At 20.7% G+C, this 24,769-nt stretch overlaps 6 protein-coding genes across 14 annotated transcripts; 3 read left to right on the forward strand and 3 right to left on the reverse strand.

Annotated features, from left to right (window-relative positions):
• Window positions 1–224: 224 nt before the first annotated feature.
• On the reverse strand, window positions 225–3,042 carry LOC107992831 (bleomycin hydrolase). Of its 2 annotated transcripts, none has more exons than XM_062084462.1 (4): window positions 2,781–3,042; window positions 2,006–2,319; window positions 1,100–1,927; window positions 225–564 (listed from the first exon to the last, which is right to left on the reverse strand). In XM_062084462.1, the coding sequence occupies exons 1-4, from the start codon at window positions 2,788–2,790 to the stop codon at window positions 349–351; spliced, it is 1,368 nt and encodes a 455-aa protein (XP_061940446.1). In that variant the 5' UTR covers window positions 2,791–3,042; the 3' UTR covers window positions 225–348. The 2 variants fall into 2 exon arrangements, with proteins under 2 accessions (XP_061940446.1, XP_061940440.1); XM_062084456.1 differs by having other exon boundaries at window positions 2,006–2,322; window positions 2,781–3,016.
• An 818-nt stretch (window positions 3,043–3,860) lies between these two features.
• LOC107992847 (polymerase delta-interacting protein 2) lies at window positions 3,861–7,421 on the reverse strand. 6 transcript variants are annotated; one of them, XM_062084494.1, is made up of 7 exons: window positions 7,140–7,402; window positions 6,593–6,748; window positions 6,425–6,524; window positions 5,822–6,163; window positions 5,451–5,531; window positions 5,276–5,354; window positions 4,616–4,822 (listed from the first exon to the last, which is right to left on the reverse strand). In XM_062084494.1, the coding sequence occupies exons 1-7, from the start codon at window positions 7,229–7,231 to the stop codon at window positions 4,767–4,769; spliced, it is 906 nt and encodes a 301-aa protein (XP_061940478.1). In that variant the 5' UTR covers window positions 7,232–7,402; the 3' UTR covers window positions 4,616–4,766. The 6 variants fall into 6 exon arrangements, with proteins under 6 accessions (XP_016904440.1, XP_028520120.1, XP_061940478.1 ...); XM_062084490.1 differs by having other exon boundaries at window positions 5,436–5,531; XM_062084506.1 differs by having other exon boundaries at window positions 6,458–6,524; window positions 7,140–7,388.
• LOC107992848 (required for meiotic nuclear division protein 1 homolog) lies at window positions 7,256–14,323 on the forward strand. 2 transcript variants are annotated; one of them, XM_062084469.1, is made up of 6 exons: window positions 7,256–7,395; window positions 8,476–8,641; window positions 8,765–8,879; window positions 13,132–13,351; window positions 13,458–13,815; window positions 14,030–14,323. In XM_062084469.1, the coding sequence occupies exons 3-6, from the start codon at window positions 8,774–8,776 to the stop codon at window positions 14,189–14,191; spliced, it is 846 nt and encodes a 281-aa protein (XP_061940453.1). In that variant the 5' UTR covers window positions 7,256–7,395; window positions 8,476–8,641; window positions 8,765–8,773; the 3' UTR covers window positions 14,192–14,323. The 2 variants fall into 2 exon arrangements, with proteins under 2 accessions (XP_061940453.1, XP_061940451.1); XM_062084467.1 differs by lacking the exon at window positions 7,256–7,395 and having other exon boundaries at window positions 7,572–8,641.
• On the forward strand, window positions 10,362–12,894 carry LOC107992846 (glutathione synthetase). The gene is made up of 3 exons (XM_017048950.3): window positions 10,362–11,175; window positions 11,286–11,692; window positions 11,764–12,894. The coding sequence occupies exons 1-3, from the start codon at window positions 10,550–10,552 to the stop codon at window positions 12,186–12,188; spliced, it is 1,458 nt and encodes a 485-aa protein (XP_016904439.1). The 5' UTR covers window positions 10,362–10,549; the 3' UTR covers window positions 12,189–12,894.
• Window positions 14,324–15,097: 774 nt separating the features above from the next.
• On the forward strand, window positions 15,098–22,139 carry LOC107992770 (synaptotagmin-like protein 5). Of its 2 annotated transcripts, none has more exons than XM_017048828.3 (10): window positions 15,098–15,355; window positions 17,531–17,677; window positions 17,892–18,030; window positions 18,335–18,805; window positions 18,898–19,442; window positions 19,503–19,696; window positions 19,877–20,136; window positions 20,230–20,376; window positions 20,936–21,359; window positions 21,839–22,139. In XM_017048828.3, the coding sequence occupies exons 2-10, from the start codon at window positions 17,598–17,600 to the stop codon at window positions 21,964–21,966; spliced, it is 2,388 nt and encodes a 795-aa protein (XP_016904317.1). In that variant the 5' UTR covers window positions 15,098–15,355; window positions 17,531–17,597; the 3' UTR covers window positions 21,967–22,139. The 2 variants fall into 2 exon arrangements, with proteins under 2 accessions (XP_016904317.1, XP_016904319.1); XM_017048830.3 differs by lacking the exon at window positions 15,098–15,355 and adding an exon at window positions 15,560–16,058.
• LOC107992771 (translation initiation factor eIF-2B subunit epsilon) lies at window positions 21,375–24,419 on the reverse strand. Its single transcript, XM_017048831.3, has 2 exons — window positions 23,730–24,419; window positions 21,375–23,496 (listed from the first exon to the last, which is right to left on the reverse strand). The coding sequence occupies exons 1-2, from the start codon at window positions 24,417–24,419 to the stop codon at window positions 22,255–22,257; spliced, it is 1,932 nt and encodes a 643-aa protein (XP_016904320.1). The 3' UTR covers window positions 21,375–22,254.
• Between the last annotated feature and the right edge of the window lie 350 nt (window positions 24,420–24,769).

Below are 24,769 nucleotides of genomic sequence, written 5' to 3' on the forward strand. Positions count from 1 at the left end.
TATTATTTGTAAATATATCTAAACTATAAGTTAAAAACGAAATTATACACATGATCATCTTAAATTTTAGGAACTATGTTAAATATACAGTTTTAATATTTTATTAATTACAGCAATATATATTATTTTATATTTGAAAGAGCATTAGATAATTCAAATCATAATTTAATTCTCTAGAATTATTTTAATTGTTGTTAATGAACTATAAAAGTGTTAAAGTCTTATTTTATTGTACTTTTCTGTACCAATGTGCTTAAAATTTTATTTGATGTTCAATTTTTAATATTATATACACACTTTTGTTAACTAAAATATTCCATCTTGAAGTAGTTTAAGCTTACATTATTATCAGTGAGCAAGTGTACCCATAGGATCCCATGCAGGTAAAGTTATAGGTTCTTGTTTAAATACATCCAAAACATTCTCGGGTACTAGTTTTCTATCAATGACTGCTTCAAAAACAAATTCGGAAAACCAATCAGCTGTTAATAATAAATATCCTTTTTGTCCTTGATCATCACCCCAAGAATTCTCTACTCGAAATTGTTTAATTTTACCTTCATTCTAAAAAAAAATTATAACTTATATAATATTACAAAATTATAACTTTCAATAAATAATTTGATATATTAAACATGAATATGTATATATTTCTTTAATTTTTAATAATATTAAAAAATATTTGATAAATAATTTAATGCATATAGTTTAATTAAAAATTTATCCTATACTATATTTGAATTATATAATATAATAATAATATATAATTCAATAATAAAAAAATACAATTATATATATATTATAAATAATATAAAATTATAGTAAATGAAATTTGTAGAAAAAAATAAAAAAAATTTAATTTTTTTAAAAAGATTTTACTTTACATAAAATTAATTTATGTTTATGTTAATAAATAAGAATATAATAAATATTTATATATTTGATCTTGAGTTTTAATTAAATAATACACTATACAAATGATATAATATATATAACACACTATACAATCTTTTTAAAATAAAAAAATTTTTTAATATAAATTGATTAAAAAAATATTAATATATTTGTATAAATTTTTCATAAAAATTTTTTAACTTACATCAATTGAAACAGCTGTCAATGCCATTGCATGAACCATCATGGAATCTCCATAAAGTAATCTATCTGCTTTTGTAAGATTAACTTGGATATCAGTTCCAAACATTAATTCAAAATCATATGCTCTCATATCTTGAATACCTTGTTTAGCTATTAATCGTTTGTTTACATCACATCCAAACCATACAGGTTCATTTTGTTTTATACTTTCTGCACATAATTTCATTAATAATTCAGGTGGTTGATTATTATACAGTGTAAGTCTTCCACCCCAAACATTTCCTAAACAATCTATGGTATAAAGTTTTCCATATGGATTAGATGGTCTAGGATCAGTTACTAAGCATACTTTATCATCTACATTATAATAAGGTTTCACATATTTTTCATAAAATTCTACTGGTGAAATAGGTCCAATGCAATTATAATTCTTTGCCTTATCATAATATTCCCAAGTAATTGTTTTTGAGGGGATACCTAAACAAATACCAATTATTCGATAGATTACAACCATTTGTTCCAAAATCTGAGCTTCTAATTCTTCATCTGTTGCACCATGAGATACTAAATCTCTTAAAACTTTGGAATATTCTCTCAGTTTACTCTTTAAAATGGTATTCATGCGTGAACTAGACTCGCAATTATATGATTCTGGGAAACAGATTTTAGGAACAAGACCATGTCTATTTATAAGATTGACAACCATATCCCATTGACCTCCATCACAAATAGGATCATGTAACAAAAATGAAACTAATCGACCTTCTACTGGTTCATTTCTTTTAGCAGTTTTTACAATATTATGTAAAAAATAATTACACCGTTCAATCTATATAATAAAAAATATATTTATAAATATAAAAATTTATATGTATATTATGCAATATTATTAATATATAATAAAAACCTTATCCCAAAAGAATAAATAAGCTTGGCTAAACTCAAACTCATCTAAATTGTATTGCTTCATAAAGGCACTTCTTATAACATTTAAAGTAGAAAATATCCAGCATCGACCAGAATTTTTTTGATTTGTAATAGGTTTTCCTTCTGTTGCAATCTTGTGAGTAAATACATGTTGTGTTTCTTGCAAAACTTTTCGGGAAACACAAACTTCCAAGGGATTAGTTCTTGTACATACATTTTGTGCCAAAGTATTGCGATTATCTTCATAAAATTTTGCACGTAATTGATTTAAAATTTCTGATGTTAAAATACCTGCTGCTTAAAAATAAAATTAATATATAAATTAATATATAATATATATAATATTTAATCTAATTAAGAAAAATAATATTTAATTTTTTTCTTAACAAAATATCTTAACAAGTTTCTGAAAATATATGTATCTTAATGTAAAATATTTATATATTTTTTATGGAAAATATATTTTTAATTGAGAAATTATAAATATTCTAAATATTTAAAAAAAAACTCTTTCATTTAAATATTTAAAATCAGAAATCAATTAATTTTCATATTTTTGAAAAATAAACATTTTATTAACAGCATTTATCAATATCATAACAGTTCATAAAAACAGGGAGTGGCTAAACAAAATGTAGAACTTAATCTTCGCTACGTCGAAAAGTTCGATTTTTTTATATATGTATTACACAAATATCATATTAGAAAGAAATATGAAAATTGAATGTATAAATATAAATAAAAAGATAACTCACAGGCAACCATCGTTATATACGAATCCTTCTTGCTTTAATTTTAATAGATTCGATTAAGAATTTCGACCAAGTACTATACAAAGTTCAGAAATCACAGAAGCATACCACTTTTGTTACATGCATTTCATTCGTTTGATAGACGGAACAAGAAAGATAATATTATCTACTATAAGGAACTAGAAAGAAGTCCGTGAGACGGCACAGAGGCAAAGGGAATATTCCCCTCCTTTAGTCACTTACACACGATGTTATATGATCTTATCTATAGATGTGATACTTTTGACCAATATGCGTGTCTATTTGTACGATTGTATTATCCTCATTAGAAATAACCAATCAAATTTGTATTTCTTTTAAAAGATTTCTTTTTCATATTAATTTATAAATTTTTAAACAGATCAAAAATATAATATAAATATAAATATTTAAATAAAAATTTATATTTATAATTTAAATAAAAATAAAAATATATTATAAACCAATTGAAAAATGAATATTTATATTTAGTACAAAATAACAGAGAAAATAAAAATTATGATTTAGTTTTGGCTTCAATTTCCAAAACAATTTAAAAAAAAATATAATATTTTAATATAATTATGGGGAAAAAAGCTTTAATTTGATATATAACATTCATACATCAGTTAGAAAATTATAATTTAAATTATATACATGAATGTATAAGTAGTCAATATTTGTACAATATATGTATGTATTTTAACCTCTTCTATTCTTTTAATAGTTTAATGAAAAAATTTTTCACTAAAATTGAAAAAAAAATATAAATTATTGACTATATTATTGAATATATAATTTTTTGAAAATTTTAATTTTTTACATAGGAAATATTAATTATATTTTCAATATAAATTAATTCAATTAAGTATGAATTAATCAATGAAATTTAATTTTTTTTTGTTTTCGAATATATAATCATATTTAATTTATTAAAAATATTACTTAATATTAAATATTTAAAAATTTAGCTATATATATCATATATTTATATATATGTCAGTATAAGCTTAATATACATAAGATTTATTAATCTTACATTGACATTTTATAAATTTAAAAATATTTAAAGAAATTATACTTTTTTTATTCTTATATTAATTACAGGATGAACAGAAAATGTATCTATACAATTATATTTTATTTATATGTCTATAACTGATCTTATCTAAAATAACATGTTAAATAATACGAAAAAATTGTTTGTTATAAATTTACTGTATACCAAAAACTACACAGCTTAAATTCTACTCATAGTATTTATAATCAAATAGTACAACCAATATAAATATTACTATATAAGAGTCATATATATTAAGTTATATTGTTCATTAATTTTCAGTATATCAAAATAATTATTACTTCTCATGGGACGTTACATAATTAAGAATTCATATTTGAAGGTGGTTTTTCTATTTTTGATTCCAAAGAAAATGGTGGAATTCTACAATCAAACGCATATCCATCTTCTCTTTCCATTCTAAATGTACCCCTAAAATGATATCATATAATTAAAATTTGTTTTAAATATAGAATTAACTTAGAAAATTTTCAACAATTTTATTTTATATTTTCTTTTATATTTTTATAATTAATATTCTTTTTTTCATTTAATTAACAGTCATTACAATATGTTCTATGTAAAATTAAAAGAAATAATATTTTATTAAATTTGTTATTTTATTAATTTTTTTAATTTTTAAATGAAATGAAAAAGAAATTTAAATACTATTGATTATTTTTAAAAAATAATAAAATATAGAAAGATTTTTTATGAATTATATATATATTATGAATCTAAAGTATTAATAAAATACATACCACATATGTCCACTTGCAGCTTGTAAACTCACATGACTACTATATTGAAAAGCAGGTAACACCTTTGATAAAATAGGTTCCTGACCAACTACTCCTCGTCCTCGCACAGTTTCTAACGTACCAGAAAGGCTAAATATCCTCCAATGTCTTTCACGTAATTGTACGCTCAAATCGCCCAAATTTTCCAGACGAATGCAATAACGCCACTAAATATTTTATTTAATCAGTGTAGAATTATTTATCTTAAGTCTGACCAACTCGCGATTCACGATATATTCATGTGAACTTTATAACATTATATTTATAATTTTATAACAGTGAAATAACAACTCTATAATATTAAAATAAATTTACTTTAAAAATTAAATAAATACAATAAATGATGGATATTTAAAAAAGAAATAATATTGAAATGAGTGAAATTATATTATTTTATTTGATTATTTTTATTTTTTTAAGCATTATTTCATAAATTTTTTTTTCTATATTTTTATATTTTTTTGTTGTTCGTGAAATAATTAAAGTTGGTCAAACTTAACTTACATTTTGTATTATATAATATATAAAATGTTAAAAAAATCAATTTAGAATATATGTAATAAATAGTATATAATAAATTAAATAAGAAATCCTTATAAATACATAGATCAAAAACTCACCAGTTTTTGAGTTACCAACAATTTTGTATGTATATAAGTAATGTAAGTATCTTATGAGCTTCCATATGTTGTATGCAGCCTGAAAACAAAGAATTCTCTTGCAAATTTTTAATATCTATCAAAGTTATATCTTATTCTTGAACTTCCATATGTTGAATACCTTATAACTACTTACAGAGCTGCAAAGTTTTTCAAATTTCCGAGTCTTTAACAAGTTATTTGATAAGCATCCCAGATCTTTTAAACCTAAACATATCTTTTAAACCATTTAGTGAAGAAGAAGAATATACTATTTTTTATAAAATTTTATAAAAATTAATTCAGTAAATTTAAATTGAAGTATGAGAGTATTTTCAAATATAGAACATATACTTATATTATTAGTATACAAAATTATTGGTAACTCAAAAACATATGAGTTTTTATTCTATATGTTTGCTAAAATATTTTCTTAAGTTTTCTGTTTGTAAATTATTATATAATTTTAATTTTTTAATATTTTTTGTTTTAATTTTATTTTTTAATATTTTGTATTATAATAGTTACCCAATGTGCAGCTGTAGCTTGATTTCCTCTATAACCCATATAAAATGGAATAACAGTAACACGAATATTTTCAGTAGTTTCTTTATGTACATCTGATAATTCCAACCATGGATGATTTTTTTTTTGCCATGCTCTGAGTGTTTCTTGTGCCACAAAACATGGCTCTTGATTTGGATTATATGCTAAGAATTTGTCAAATAATTCATGCTGCAATGCAGTTTTTTCATTTGTAGTATAGGGTAAAATATCTTCATGAGCAACATAATCCAATCCTGGTACTGTATATAAGCTATGACTGCTTTCGTGATTACTCAAAAAGGTTACAGCTTCTGTTTGAGCACGCTACACATGTAAATATGACAATGATTTATAATATTAATTTTTTTTTTATATATTTAAAAAGATATTCTACTCTAGAAAATCTAATTTCTATATTTTTTCATTTTTGTGTAGGAAATATTTTTAAAATATTAAAATGAAAATATTAACTATTAATAAATATATTAAATTTCTTTATATGATTTATTTTTTTTCCAATACTTGATTCAAAAATAATTATCTAGATTAAAATATTCTTTTGTTATATTCATTAATTATACTTACTATAAAAGGATAATCTCTTTGGTCAATTAATACCTGATAAAATGTATGAGTTCTTCCTTTTACTTCTTTTCCCACACTATTGTAATGGTCATTTGTATTTCTAAATTAAAATAGAATTTTTATATAGTTTCTTATAATATAAATTTAAATATTAAATAAAAAATTTACCCTTCTTTTTTATTTGGAATATCTCTGTCATAAACCCGTGCAGTCCAAGGAAACAATATTACACCACGATAACCAAATACTCTATGTAGAATTAATTGACCAGTTTCATATTTTCCTTGTAATTTTGGTGTTTCCAATTTTCCTACTTCTGCCAATCTATAATAAATATATTATATATTATATATAATATATATATATATATATATTTATATTTATATATATATATTTAATACAATCAATTAGTCTAATTTTTTTTTAAAACATATAATAATGTACTAAATTAATATTTTTTATTTTTGGATAATATATAGTTATATAATATGTATTTATATGTATATATATGAAATAAATTAATATAAAACAAAATTATTACAAAAAATTATATATAAAATTTTTAATTAATCAAAATATCTTTAAAAATAAAAATTATATAACATTAACAATAAAATAATTATAATTTAATTTCATTGTACACATATTTGAAAAAAATATATATATATTTAATATTTTACTTTATTGAATTAATGAAGTAATTTATAACGTTTACCTAATATGCCTTACGTGATACAAACAAATTTTTTTCGGTACTTTTAATAAATAGCATTTTAATTTACAAGTAAGATTTCGTGTAAGTGCCATACTTTCTTGAAAAATATGTTTAATAAAATATAATTTTTAGTTTAGATTGTGCGATACTCGATCGAAAATACATGATAATGTCTTCTTGACATTTTGGTAGTTTTTTTACTACGTTACAACAACGAAGATCATGTGTTCTGTTAGATACGCATTTAGAAAAAAAGGTGACTTCTCATGAAAGCATAATATATGTTCAAAATAATGTAATATTCTATAAATATAAGTAAATATAAATATAAAAAATAAATATAAAAATAAAATATAAATATAAAATAAAAATATAAATATAAAAAATATAAAGAAATGTAAATATAATTACTTGAATTTAATTATATAATATTTATTTTAGTTATTTTCACTATAGAAAAATTTGATATGATAATAAAATAATGAAATATAAAAAATATAAAAAATATAAAAATATAAATAAATGAAAATAATTTAAATAGCAAATGTAAAATATATTAATAAAATAAGTAATAATTTTTCTATTAATTATAAAATTATATAGAAATAATTCTATATAGAAATTATATAGAAATATGTAATAATTATTTTTATAATATTACAATATTTTTATAATATTGTAAATAAATTTTAGTCCAAGTATTTTATGTTAAAATATCAAAAAATTTTAATATTTTTTATTATAAAATTTCTTATAAAAATAAAATCTATTAAAAATATATATATATATATATATACATATATAAAATACAATTTCCTAAAATGATAAAAATTTTTAATTATTACGAATGATATTTTAAAATTCTTAATCAAAATTATGTTGAACATATTTGTAAAAATTATTTGTATTATAATTATTTTAATTTCTAATATTCATTCTTATTCTTATTTAATATTTTTTTTAGTATTGTACATATTTTTATACTATACTATAGTATGTAAGTATGTCACGTTGCAATTTATAAACTCACAAATTCGTTTATTTCTAACATAAATATTATTAAGTTTATTATTAAAACTAAAGCATAGATATTCAATTTTTAATTGAAATAAAAAATAATAAAAAAAATTAAATGAAATATTTATTATTTCATGTTTGTTAAGTAAATTAAAAAAAAACTTGTAAAAATATTTTTTAGAATGAATTGCATGATACATAAATATATTACTTCGATATGTAGAAATAATATTAATTTTGATACCTATAGAAAAATTAATACTGTTTTCATATCATGTTATGATGCTTTAACAACACATGTATTTATGACAAAATTCAGTTCACAGTTATATCATAAAAATTCATTACATACTACCAAAGTTCGATTTAAAGAAATTAAGTCTAATTTAAAATTATTTGAGAATCAAAATAATTATTCTTCTGTTCAATTGAAGAAGAGACCGAAAAAAAGAAAATCCCTTTCTTCCTATGAAGAAATTAATACTGTAAGTAAATATATTTTCTAATAATTGTTTTCTATAATATGTTTTCTAAAATATCTCAATGTCTGATAATAAACTTAATAAATTAATTGAACTGATAATTTAATAAGAATTCTATTTTTGTAGTCATATCGTATGAAAGCATTGGCTACTTCAGAAGAATATAATTTAGAATCTTTAGTGGAAGGTCTCATTGAACAAAATTTATACATACCAAGTAGTATAAATACATCTACAACTTGTGAGTATATTAAAATTTATTTTTGATAAAAATTTACAAATAAGAATATATATAAATTATTCTTATATTTTAGTTATATATTTTAAAATATAGCATTCTTTACAATGATATAATAAAATATTCATTATTTTATTGATTATTTTATAATTGTTTCATTTTAATAATTAAATTATTCTTTAAAATATATAATAATATAATAATATAAAATAATAATATAATAAATATAAAATATATAATAAGGTGGATTTAATAAGAGAAATGTGAGAAATTTTTTAATAAAATAAAATTATAAAAAAAATTTTTACTTAATTATAATTGAATATATATAATAAATAAAATTCTTAATATATATAATAATAAGTTAATAATTTTTACGTTTCTTCTTAAAATATTTCATAAATATACTATTTTAAAAAATTAATAATATAAAATTTTATAATTAAATTACTTAATTCTTTAGTTCTTTTATATCTTCCTAAGATTATTTATCATGCATTTAATATGTATGTAAATTAATGTATTATATATGACACACACACATGCGCGCGCGCGCGCGCGCGCACACACACACACACCACATCATACAATACATATAATTTAAAAAAAATTGAATATTAAAAATTTTTTTTATAATATATTTATTTTTTAAAAGTGATTAATAAATAAATTTCTTGCTGATACAAATAAATTATTATATTATTTGGATAATATGCTTATTATTTATATTTATATAAATATAATTATATTCTTACTATATTAAATAAAATAAATAAGATTTAAAATGTTAATAAGACTTAATGATTAAAATATTATAATAATAATAAAAATAAATTAAATATAAATATAATATAAAATATAAAAATTAAATATAATATGAAATAATAATTTATTTAATAAGATGAATTATTGATAGATATTATTAAAAGATAATTTAATTTGTTAAAAAACTATTTTCATTAAAATAAGAATTATTATGTATTATTACATTTATCTAAAATATTTCATTATATGTATATAGGAAATAATAAAGAATATTTAGATTTAAATAAAGTTAAAAAAATTAAAATATTGTATTATTTATTAAAAATCTGCACTTTATAAATTTTTGAATTTTTTTCTTATTCCTTTGTTATAACGTATAAACATAACAAGAAAAATATAATAATATTAATTCGTTATATTTTAATAACCTCGAAAAAGAATGAAAAAAAGTGTTATAGTAATATTAGGTTAGGTTTAAATTATTTTTTAATTCTTCGTTGTCTAATATTTTATTATATTAAAGTATATTTTATAATTTTTTATCAGTATTTCTATAATATTCTTAAGATTTATAAATATAAAATTGCATAAAAATATTATATCAGAATATATTTAAATTATATATATAAAATATCTATGTAAAGTAAATAAAAATGTTTGAATATTTACAGTTTTATTTATTTACAAGTTTTCAACATCAGGCCCGAATATTATATACAGATGAATTATTTATGATATATATCTACTGTAAAAGTCACAAATTAGTCACATACATATATATGAGTTGTAAACCTAATACAAGAAGTAAATAAGTATGTATGTATAATAATTTAAATTCATATAATTCAAATTTAAAATCTATAATTTGAATAGTTTTTTTAAGCATTTAAATTAAGAAAGAAATAATTATGGATTCAACATTATGTTTACCTTCGTCTAAAAAAGAGATTGAAGAATTAATTGAAAAAACAAAAGATTGGGCGCTCATGCATGGAATGTGCATGAGATCTAAAGAAAATTTTAATAAAAATGTCTTACAATTTGCACCATTCATTCTAATGCCATCTCCATTTCCTAGAAAAGAATTTATAAATGCTTGTCAGATTCAAGTAATATTAAATATGCTTATACATAGAGTTGCTCAAGATTATAATTTTTTAAAAGAAACTTTAGAAGAAACAATTAAAGTTGATAATTTTACTAAAGAATTATTTGAAATTTGTAAAATTATAAACAATGAAGGAGGTTCAGTACAAAAAATATCTCTTGGTATATTACGTTCAGACTTAATGTTGGATACAACTTGTCCAGAAAAAGATAAAAATAAAAATATATATTGTTGTTGGAAACAAGTTGAGATAAATACAATTGCATCTGGCTTTGGTTGGTTAGGACCTGCTTCAACTGAATTACATAAGTTTGTTTTAAAAGAGCTTGGTTACCATAAAGAAATAAAAAATCTTCCAGAAAATAATGCATTACAAATAATATGTTCAAGTATGATTAAAGCATGGATGATGTATGGAAATCAACAGTATGTTTTTTATTAATATTTTTAATAATAAAAAATTGAATTTGATATATAATTAAATTTAAAAAAAAATTTAATTAACATACTTTAATATTCAATTTTATCTCTTACAGAGCAGTAATTTTGTTTGTCATTGAAGATATTACATATAATATTTGTGATCAACGTTTTCATGAATTTGAAATTAGAAAACAAAATCCAAATGTCAGAATCATTCGTAGAAATTTAACACAATTAACAGCTACTGCTAAATTGGGCTACAAAAAAGAATTGATAGTAGATAATTATATTGTAGCTGTAGTGTATTACAGGTGTGGTTATGAACCTGGACAATATCACACACAAAAAGAATGGGAAGTAAGATTACTAATAGAAAGATCTTTAGCAATTAAGTGTCCTACTATTCAGTATCATTTAGCAGGAACTAAAAAAGTTCAACAAACTCTTGCAAAGCCAGGTGTAATTAGTAGATTTTTAAAAAATGAAAAAACATGTGCAGAAATTACAGAAATATTCACTGGTAAGTGAATTATTTTATTAGTAATATATGATAATGAAACATGAATTGAAATATTATGTTATTTTGTATAGAACTTTATGGATTAGACTTTGATGAACATGGAGATGCTGCTATAGAAATGGGAATCTCAGATCCACATCGTTTTGTATTAAAACCTCAACGAGAAGGAGGTTGTAATAATAAATATGGATTAGATATAAAACATTTCTTAGAATCTGTAAAAAATAAACAAGATAGAGTAGCTTGGATTCTTATGGATAAAATTCGTCCTCCAATTCATAAAAGTTACATGGTTAGACCTGAAATTAATATAGATACTGAACTTCAAGAATTAGTTTCTGAATTAGGAATTTTTGGTGTTATAATAGCAGATGAAAATAATGTATATGTTAACAAACAAAGTGGTCATATGTTACGAACAAAGTTAGCTACTGCTAATGAGGGTGGTGTTGCAACAGGATTAGGTGCATGTGACAGTCCATTTTTAGTAGATTAAAAATGAAATCTTAATTATTAATAATACATAGAATAATACATTAAATAAAATTTTATTTTATTATAATGATTATATTGAACCATTAACTAATCAAATTTAATTAGTTTATATAGCATAATATTTATACATAATATTTCTAATATTTATTCTAACATACATTTATATCATAAATAATTATTTATATATAAAATCCCCATTTAAATATTTTTTATACATCTTTTCTTTCAATTAAATATAAAGTTAATTTTTTTATGTTTTAATTTTACATTTATATTTAATACATAATACATAATATATTATTAATATTTTTCTTCTGGGTAATATATATATGTATTTATATATATTATATTTTTTATGTTTATATTTATATATTTTATTTGATTAAATTAATTTTTTTAAATATTGATTAAATGATTATAAATTTATTATAATGGATTATAAATATATTTTATTATATCCTTTTAATTTTATAACATTATTATTATATTTTCGTTAATAAAAATTTTTATATTAACGACATGTTTCAAGAAATTTATATAGGCATATAGATAATAAAATATTATTAATGTAATTATATTAAAATAATTAAAATTATATTAAAAAGCAATATATAACAAAAATATTTATTATATATTTAAAAAATGTATACTTTGTACAATTATATAATTTATATAATTATATAAAAAAATATAACAATTTTAATAAATTTTTGTATTTTCAATGATATGATGATTAATATCTTATATATTATAAATTTTATATAATTCTTAAAATATATATATTGTTAAATATTTGTTTTTAAACAAATATATATAAATATAATTATTTATTTTATTTTTTTTTAAATCCTATATTTCCCAATCTAAAAAATCAATTTAAAAAATTCATTAAATATATAAGAATAATATCATTAGGTTTTACTTTATTTAGATTATTTTTACAGCTTTACCAGATGTTATACATGCTGTGGCAAAGTACGAAGTAAACCATGAACCAAGAGAAATTTTCTTTTTTCGAGAAGGTACCATAGTAATGTGGAATATTTCTGAACTTGAATGTGAAAATTTATTAGAATTCTTAAAAAAATATGAACAAAATCGTTACATGGATTATGATGTACAATCTGAGAGTGAAGTGATGTGTTATAATTATGCAGAACATGGGTAATAATTTAAGAGATTCAAATTTCATTATTTTTATAATAATTTTATAATTTTATTTTTATATATGTAAAAACAGTATATTTACTTAAAATAAAATATTTTGCAGAAAAAGAAATCATATAAAAAATGGTAACATTATTTTAGCATTAGATGCAACAAAATTAGATAAATATACATTTTCTAATGCAATTGCACAATCAGTGAAATTAGGCATATGGGAAGCATCTTTAGATAATTATATAGATTCCATAGAATTTGTTACTGAAGATTTAAAAGCTGGTAAAAAGTTAAAAATGACTCAACATGAAGTATTAAAAAAGCAAGGGGAATTATTTGCATTGCGGCATTCTATTAATTTGAGCTCAGATTTATTAGATACTCCAGATTTCTATTGGGAAAGGGAAGATTTGGAACAACTTTATCAGGAAACTTGTTCGTATTTTAATATTGCAAAACGCACAAGAGTAAGTATAAAAAAATTATTAAATTAATTATTTAATATAATTAATATAAAAAATTAATATAAATTTATATATAAACTATAAAAAATTGTATAATAAAAAATAAGTGATTCTTTATATCAAAATAAATATGAAATATAGAATGAAAAATTTTTAATTATGGTATTTCAAAATAAATATTTATATAATGTAAAAATAAATTAATTTTATTTTATAGGTAATAAATGAAAAATTAAATCATTGTGTGGAGCTTGTAGCAATTTTATCTTCACATTTAAGCGATCGCCATCACATTCGTTTAGAATGGATGATTATTATTCTTATTATGGTTGAAGTTGTTTTTGAAATATTACATTATATTGATAAATATCTTTCATAATGTGATTATATACAAAAAAATAATTAATAATAATAATTAATAGCAGTCATTGTATATTTAATTGTAAAAAAATAGATATATATTTATAAAAATAGATATATAAAAATAAAATTTATATCATTGAAAAAAAAATTTTTTAAATTTTATAAATTGTGTATTTATTGGTATTAATACATTCATTTTATAATATTTTTTTTATTTGTTTGTCTTTTTATTGTCTTTTTACTATTATGATGAAATATATTTGATTAAGTTAAATATAAATATTATTTTCAACATTTACGTAATAAAGATTTACTTAATATCAATAGGTTTGAAATACAATGTGTCAATAATAGAATTGCAATATAGAACATTATTCTATATTATGTATGTTATTCAATTATATTCACAATTATTGGTATGTACATTTACATTAATGAAAATTATAAAAATATATTTATTATATTATTTATTATTAATCAAAATTTAGGTTCCATAATTTTTATAATATTTTAAAATAACACTATAATATTATATATAATATATAGTTACATATGTATATAAAAAATATATATATATATATATATATATAAAGTATATATAAGTATATATAAAATAATTGAATGAAATTTCTAGTTTTTTATACAATATAAATTTATCAAACATTTTTTTCTTTAATTTGTGTTTTTTTATTTAGTTTAAAACTTTCAGAACATGTATATAAATGTAAAATTTCTTTCACGAATAATATAAAATGAATGAAATTAAAAATTATTTTTACGCAATTATATTAATTATATAAAAAAAAATAAACAAAAAACAAATATCTGTTGCTTTAGTTTTTGTTTTTTTTAATTCATTAGAGATACTGTATCATAGGTGAATTTTTTAGTTAGATACATCCCTGTGAATTGTACGCACCCTTCTGCGCTTGTATCGAAAGTGAAGCGGAATTGTAAAGCCAGTATCAGCTATAATAGTACCCACTTGTCGGATAGCTAGTACCGTGGCAAGTTCAATTCTGTGCTCATTTATTTCTTCATCAATAATATCTTAGACAATTATTGAAATTATATTATGCATTTTGTAATTCTTTATAAATCATTTAATTATTTATGATTATGTTAATTCGAAGCAGTTATTCACTTATAAATTATATATTACATGTTAAAGTATATTTACGTAAGTATAAATATTCACATAGTTTGAAATAGTTTCCATGTCAAAATTAAATTTCACTTATAAATAGTTATGATAAGCGTTTAAATTAACACATAAACGAATCATATTAATTTAAAATATTAAACATCATATGTTTAATTTACGTTTGTTTTTATCTCTACATGTATATATTCAAAATTATGCGGGTCTAGTAATCATTATTAAACCATAAAAAAAAAAGAAAAAAGAAAATTGAATCTTTATTTTAATTTTTTCTTCTCTAAAATTTCCTATATATTTTATATAATGTATATAAATTTAAATAGAAATTAAAATTCAAATCAAAATGTTTTATGTTAAGCATATCATTAAATAATAATATATTAATTAAAACTATATGTAGTTTATTGCATTGATGATGAATATATTCATGTATACTCTTTGTGTAAAAGAATTCTATTACCGCAATCCTGTGAGTAATAATGGCATGCGTCACGAGCTTCGATTGATCGCCTGTTAACGTAGGACTTCCGCGCTCATTTTTTTTTATTCAGTTACGATACGATTGCCACGCGTCACAAATTTCTTCCTCTTTGTTCCACTTTTTGTATTTTTGTTTTCTTTCAACGAATGCATTACTATTAGATAACATATTATAGTTAATGGACCAACTTTTGTTAATTCATTTATAACTTTTTCTTTTATTATTCATTTTTGTTTTTATGTAAGTACATATATTTTTGATTTATTTAAAATAATAAATAATTACATTTAAGAATAAAATAATTCAAAAATAAAGAAATACTACATTTTATAAAATCGTAACAATTTTAGATATTACAATTTCTCGAATTATATTTTTCTAGTAAGTAACTTTATTTTCTATAGCAATTTCATAAATTATTTATTCGCTATATTCATTTTGTATTTTTTCTTTTGAATATCTTATGAAATTAAAATCTTTTGTAACTTTAATATATTGTTGCGATATGTTAAGAAAGTAAGAATCGTTGTAGGTATGAACCACATTGAAATATCGATTTAGGTCCAAATATAGTTTCCCTTTAGCTACTTAAATAATATAGGAACGGAAGTATAGCAAATACTTGTTGCGCATCTATTTTGAGCGGAAACTGTTCTTTTAAACTTTAGTTTTATCTAAGTAGTTTTTCCATTATACGTTATTAACATTTTTCAATAATCAATATTAAATTATAATTAAATAATTAGATATTTAATAAATTATACATATAGAATATTTATAGAATAATATTTATTCTATAAAAACTAATTTAATTCTTTTTATGAATAATATTTTGATAATAAAACTTTTGATTAAATCAAATTTTCATAAATTTTTTGATATTATTAAATCAAATAATAATTTTATTTTATTAAAAAATTATTATTAAAAAAGAAATCGAAAGTTGAATTATTAATTATTAATATAAAATAATGTAACTTCTCAATACAATTATTTTTTCCTTACATATATATATATATATTTATTTATTTATTTGCTTTAAATTTTTTTTTATAAAACAGTATTAAATTAAAAAACAGCACTTTGATATTTAAAAAATATGTAAATATTCAGCTAATTCTTCAAATTTTTTGAACAAATCGTAAGAATTGAAAAATGAGAATTACCCAGATATCAGGAATTCCAATATATAATGGAATGTAAAGAATTGTTAAATATAATATGAAACGTACAATTTTTAATTTGAAAGCAAAAATTTCAAAATTTATCTAAATTTATTTAAACGGATAGAAATATTAATTCAATACAAAAAATATATATATAGATGTAATTGAAGTGATTCATATATATCACAAAATTTATTAATAACTACTTTTTATAAAATTTAAATTTTTTGATACTATATAATATCATTATAGAAAATTTAATTATTTTGAAAATTATTATGAAAATAAATCATAGTATAGCATAAAGATATTATATTTATAGAGTATATCATTTTATAGAGTAAAAATAATATATATAAAATATAATATATGATATATCAATCGATTCGTTTTAATGTATAGATTATGAAAAAAATGTAAAAATTATTTTTCAAAAATTAATATTATTTATTATTATTCAAATTAAAAATTATTTGATTAACTTTTTTTATACATTATATTCTACGATTCTAATATCTAATAGGATTGTATATTTTTATTCTCTAGACTGATGTATATTACAAAATATTCATAATATATTTAAATTAATTTCAAAAGCATATTAAATTGAAAAATGGATATGACAGTAAAGGATATAAGTGGAGGAACCAGATGGGTCTGTCCAAATGATAGACATTTATCACTAAGAGCAAAGTAAGCATCAATATATTTTTAATATACATATCTATAATGTATATAAATATATATTAAACATTAATATTTATAATAATTAAATAGATAATATGATTTATATTATATAATATGAATTATTTTTCTATTTCATTTAAATTTTTATATTAATGATTTTGTTAAAAACATATATATATATATATATATATATAATGAATTAATAAAATAAATGTAATAGATTGCAAACAGGTTGGTCTGTAAAAACTGCCTCTCTAGATTCAAAATGGGGTACATTTTCTAATTCTTATACAAGTGGCACAAATAGATGTGCACAATCATTTGTACTTAGTGAAGAAGAACAACAAACAATTATACAGGTAAGTTTTATAAATATAACTTTTTTTTTATTTTAATTTATCATGAGATAAGTTAATGAGATTTAAGATCAATGAGAAATTAAAAATATTAAATATAAATATAATGAAATATTTAATAAAAATATTTAATATAAATATAAATTTAAAATATTAAAAATATTAAATCATACCACTTTTTTTTAATTTTTCAATAATTGTTCTTTTTTAAAATATTAATCCAAATTACATATATATTGATTTTTAATTTTATTCAATTTTTATAGAATATTCGTAAATTTATTATTTTTATTTTTTGACAATGTAGGTAATTCAGAGAGCAGAAGCTTTAAATTTATCAGAACAAGAAAGAATTGGCCGATTAGTAGAAAAATTAGAGAATATGAAACGCAATGTTTGTATTGTAACTACAACAAGATTAAATGAAAAGAAAAGATGTAGTAGCAGATGTTTCAATAGTACACACTGCGTATGTTCTTGTGCCCTTTGTGGTGAAAAATTTGGTGCAGTATTAGGTGCATCAGCAAATCTTTGTAAAGATTGTCGAAGATACATATGTCAAAAATGTGGTATCGAATTGAACTCAACATTTTCGAATCTTTCCACAACGAGAGAAAAAATGCAAGAAAAAATAATTATGCAACGAATCGTTAGAAGATCGAGCAGCAGTCAAAGACAATATCTTTGTCGAATCTGTGCTGAGACGAGAGAAATGTGGAAAAAAAGTGGAGCTTGGTTTATTAAAGGAATGCCAAAGTACATTTTACCGGAAAAAAAGGTGACAAATGAAAAATGAAAAGAAAAAAATTCATCGAAATATTATATATTTATTACAATATTACATATAATATGCATTTCTTAAAATTACAGGAACGAGGATGGTCACGATCTATTCATAAAACATCTACTTGGACAATCGGAGGTAATAAGTCTTTCGAATCTACTGAATTACAAGATTCTTCTTCTGATGAAGAAGCGACAAGACGGCTTGCTTTAGCTCAAGGACAATCTAATTCATTTCTTAATTTACAAAAAAATCAAGATAGTAGTAGCAAAACTCATTTAACATTATTAAATTCTATTCAAACAAACAATAATACATCCAAGTCACCGGGGCAACGATCAAACGCTTCTTCACCATTAAATAATCGAGAAGAGCATTCAGATCAATTAAATAGATCTACCCTATCTATTATCTCTCAATGCAGTCGTCTTTCACCGTCTCCTACTAGTCCTCGTTCACGGATAAATAGAAGAACTAATTCCAATGAGTTTCAAATTGAACAACACGTATCATTCGAGGATGAAATTATCGATGAAAAAAGCAAAAAATTTGATGACATTAACGAAACTGGTCATAAATTAGAGTTCAATTTATGCGATCAATCAAAAAGTTCTCAGGTACAATCTTCCAGGTATGTAAAATAATAAATAAAAGAGTAGAAGTTTAGGTGATATCAATTGATACTTTACAGATCAAATTTTACAACAGTTTCAACGATACCGACAACGACAATTACGTCAACGGAACAAATTTCAGAACAATCTCAGATCCACGAAAAATATATAGATCTGAAAAAAAACCGATCCTATTTAGAACAAGACAGTTTTTCACATCATCGTAGTAACAATCAAACCGAATTAATACGACAACAAATACCAGATTATGGTAAATATATAATCAAACAACTTGTGAATCGCAGTAAAAATCTTGATAAAGTCTAGATGCAGCACGCGAGTCTTGAAACTATACATTCATGATTACTAATAAACAGCTTGAAAAATGAATCAGAAAATTTTGTTTAATATCGATAAGAATAAAGTAATAAAATTATATTTTTCAAAACAGAAACGAGACAAAATTATGGAACTCTCGAAATTTCTTTACGATATGATCCAATAATTCAGTGCCTCCAATGCAAAGTAGAACGAGCACGAGGTTTACAGCCAATGGATATTTATGATCTCGCTGATCCATTTTGTAAGCTCAATATATTACCAGTAAATTCAATTGCGATTACAAAACGGCTTCGAACGAAGACAATCCACAAAACGCGGGATCCAGAATTTAACGAGACTCTCAACTTTTATGGAACAACGGAAACTGATGTATGAAAAGTGAAAATTCTTCAGATAATTAAATAATATGGAAAATATCATGAAATTAAATGAAAAAAAAAATAAATTAATATTTCATGATAGATATGGAATGGCAAAGCATTGCACATCTTGATTCTTCAAGACGATCCAGCGGGTCAAGATTTTCTAGGAGAAGCAAGATTTCCTCTGCATGAATTACAACCGCATCAAATAAAACATTATAATGTTCCATTACAGGATCACTATCCAGTATGTATAAAAAAAATAGTAAAAAATAATATTTGTCTCCATGGTATTATAAAAGTTATTCTTGATCAAACGATGGTATAGATCAATTTATTTTCTTATTAAATATTTTATAACATTTGATTTTATAATATATATTAATATTGAGTATTATTAATATTGATTGAAATATAATTAAATAATAATTATAATAAAAATATAATAAAAATAATTAAATTATAATAAAATATTTAATAAAATGTTAATCTTTAAAAGTAAACAATTTAATTTTGCCATAAAAGATTATTACGAAGTTTATATTTGATGAGTTCTTTTTTTCAAAAACTAAAAAGAAACGAATTTTTTAATATTTTTTAATATTTGATATACCTGATAAATTTTCTGCTTCGAATTGATATATTTTGTTAATTATTTCCTTTATATATAAAATTTCATTGATTTTTAATTAATGATCTTCATAAACATAATCATTTTTCGCGTTATAAATATAAATTTTTCGCGACGGTCGACTTTACTTACGTTATTGCAGACACTAAGATATAAGAGCTCGACGTTGGCATAGGTGGACAACGAAGAAGCAGCTTGGGGCGTATTTTCCAGTGGACGAGGACAGATTCAAGTGAGTCTAAGTTACTGCACAAGGCGACGAGCATTGATAGTTACAATTCATCGAGCTATAAATCTTCTTCCTATGGATAGTAACGGATTTTCTGATCCATTCGTCAAGTTGTGCCTTATAGAAAACGTGACAAACAATCATCGTCAACGTATTTTCGATTATTCAATTGCTCGTATTACCGGTAAAAAGCTAATATCAAAAAAAATCACAAGTCGTAATGCGCAAAATACAACAATTAAATGGAAAACATTAAACCCAGAATGGAATGAAGAATTCACTTTTACTGCTCGATTAACAGATCTTATGAAATTAACATTATATCTCACAATATGGGATAAGGATTTTGGCAAGAATAATGATTATCTTGGTAATGCACTACGTATTTTTTTTTTAATTTAATAATTTTATTCTTAGATATATTGAAAAGAAAAAATTTATACAAAGTATGGCATGTAACTACTTTGATCATTTTGTAAATAATTTTAATAAAAAATAATTTTCTTATAAGAGTTAAATTTCGATTTTTTATAAAAAAATTACTAATGGAATCGATTAATATAATAAAAAATATATATAATAATATATAATAAAAAATATATATAATAATATATAATAAAAATATATAATAAATATATAATTTAAAGAAACATACGTAATCTTTATTTGTTTGCATTCAATTATAAAAAAATTATTTATGTTAAATTACATATTCTTCAAAATCATTCAACTTTTAATTGAAATATTTTTCATTAAAATTATTACTTACTAAATAATCAAAATAATTTTAGTTATATGCCTTATTCTATATACGTTTATTACAGTAATATCTTTTATATTTTTATTTAGGTGGACTTGAATTAAGTCGTAATAGTAAAGGAGCACGATTACGACATTGGATAGATGTAATCAAATTTCCGGATCATCGTCATCAAGCTTGGCATAATTTAATTGATACTATTTTGCCTATAGAATAATTTATATTTCTATTTTTATTATATAGTATATAATTCAAAATGTTTTAATAGAGTCAGTATATTCGATATGCATAATATTCTGCAAAATAATTTATTTACATATGATCAATAATATTGCTCAAAATGTTATTCAAAAAAAAAATTAACACAAAAATAAAATATTATATTATATATGGGAAATGTTATTATTTTATATTTTATATTTGATTTAATATTATTATTTTTAAGAAAAATTTATAATAGAAAAATTAAAGAGATTTCATTTTTTATTATAAATTTAATATATATTTAATCATTTTCAGTTTCACTAGAATCTTCTTCAGCTTCTTCCAACCATTTAATAAATGGTTTTATTGCAGTTCTCACTTTATTTTTTTGAAATTCAAGAGAATCAATGTCTTTATCATCAGATTTATACCATTCTAAAATTTTTTCTTCTGATAATATATCTTTATCATAAAGCATATGCAACAAATGTTGTAAAAATGGTAATAATTCTTGAGTTGTACTTGCTATCTCCTCTATTGCATTTAAACAATCATCTTGCGCATCTTCTGTTTTAATATAATTTGAGATAATTGGATAAAAATATGTTACCATAATTTTTAAATTTTTTTGATAATTTTGATTAGTCGTAGTTTCTTTCTTCTCTGATAGATAATGAAAAGGCAAACTTAATATGGCTTTAATAACATTATATGTTACTTCGCTCATGGTAATATTGTATGCATATCTTGATGAATTTATTTCTAAAATTAAATTATCACAGTTAAGTTTATCTTGAAAACCTCGTAGTAAACTATCAATAACTTCAGATAAGAACATATTTGTATCATCTGGAATTGGTGAATTACATTCTGAAGCTTCATCAATACTTGATGTATCTGTAGAATAATTATCACATTCTATCATATCATAATTTTTGAAAAATTGAAATTCATTATCTTTATTAATTTCTGATATTTTTTTTATAGAAATTTTATTATTCTTTGATTCTATAATAGAATCAATATATTCTACTTGAGTATCAATAATTGTTTTAGGACATATTATACATCCATTTATTTGCACATTTTGTTTAATAATACAATCTGAAAATACTATACTGTTTGTAATACAACAATTATCTTCAATTTTATTATTTAATAAAATATAAGAATTCTTAATTGTTACATTAGAGCCAACTAAACAATTATTTCCAATAATTGATCTTGTAACAAAAGTATCATTTCCAAGTATACTATTTTGGCATAATATGCTATCTTTTTCTAATATACAACCTTTAGCAAGAGTTGCATTTCTATGTTTATATGTGCATCTTGGCATATAAATAAAATCTTTTAAAAATGGAATAGCATTTGGTGTAAGTGGAAAACTATGTCTGTTCAAAATATCTCTGTTCAGAATGTGATATGCATTCCATGATACAATTGGCAAACTATAATCTTTAGGATTTAATTGTTGCCAATAAATTCGGGAGTTCAAAATTTCTTCATTTATCAATACTCCGCGAATGAAATCTTCCATTGTCTGTCAATAAAAAATATAAAAATTATTATTTATTACTCTATAATGTTTCTTTTTTAATTATATTTATAAAAATTTAAACAAATATTTAATATCATATCATAAATAGATTTAAAAGAAAATTTATTATAATTATATATCATAATTATATATAATTATATCATATATATATATATATATATATTTAAAAAAATTAATTTTTTTATGTATTTTAAATTATATTATATATTACTTACTTGAAAGTCAAAATTATCAGAAAATAATGGAAGTACAGATGGAGAACATAAATAAACATGAGTATCCAAAAAACAAGTGTTAATTTCAATTTCATTATGATTCAAAAACCAATTTAATTCTAGTTTTACTTTTTTTTCATCATTTCTTAATTTACTATAATGTAGAATTTTTTTACTGCTTTTATCAGAAACTATTAAACATGTTTCCTGCTTTAAAAAGGATTGATTTATAGAACCAATATTTCTTAGTACCATAGTCATTGTTGCACCTTTATCTTCTTTTAGTTTTGTACAATGATGTATTAAAAGATTTGTAAGATTAGCATTAATAAATGCATCTCCTCTTATAAGTATAAAATGACTACGTATTGAACCTTTTGTATCAATGTCTCTAAGAGCATCTCCAAGAGAAGTACAAACATCTGATACAATTAAAGAAATTGATATTTTTGACCAATTTTTATGTTTGATATATTTTTTTATTAAATCCACATATTTACTGCAATAAAGAAATAATTCTTGCACTCTAGATTTAATAAGAGTTTCCACTAAATAATCTAAAAGTGGAATATTTATTATGGGCATCAATATTCTTGGAAATATATTTTGTACTGGTGTTAAATTTGTTAAAAAATCATCTGCAAGTACTACAGCTTGTACAATTTCTTTCTTTCCCATTTTTGTACTCATTTTATTATTCAAATTTTGTGTAATCTTTAAAAAATAATTAATACAAGATATTCATTATATAAGATACAAAATAATATTATTTACTAAGAATTTTCAATTATTTGTTTTTATATTCTTTTAAGTATAAAATTTGTTCTATTTACTTAATTTATAATTATAAATAATTATATATTTCTTCTTTTTTTTATTGTTATTTTTTATTGTTCAAAATATAAACGACTCGATATATAAATCATGTTTAATATAGATCTGTCATCACTGATCATTATTATTATTAGACCATTGAAATACAAAATAATACAATCTTAATGTAAAAAGAAAGACTTCTCACAATTTTATAAAATATTTAT

Source organism: Apis cerana, linkage group LG1 (assembly GCF_029169275.1).
Source record: "Apis cerana isolate GH-2021 linkage group LG1, AcerK_1.0, whole genome shotgun sequence".
In the NCBI taxonomy this organism is placed as follows: domain Eukaryota; kingdom Metazoa; phylum Arthropoda; class Insecta; order Hymenoptera; family Apidae; genus Apis; species Apis cerana.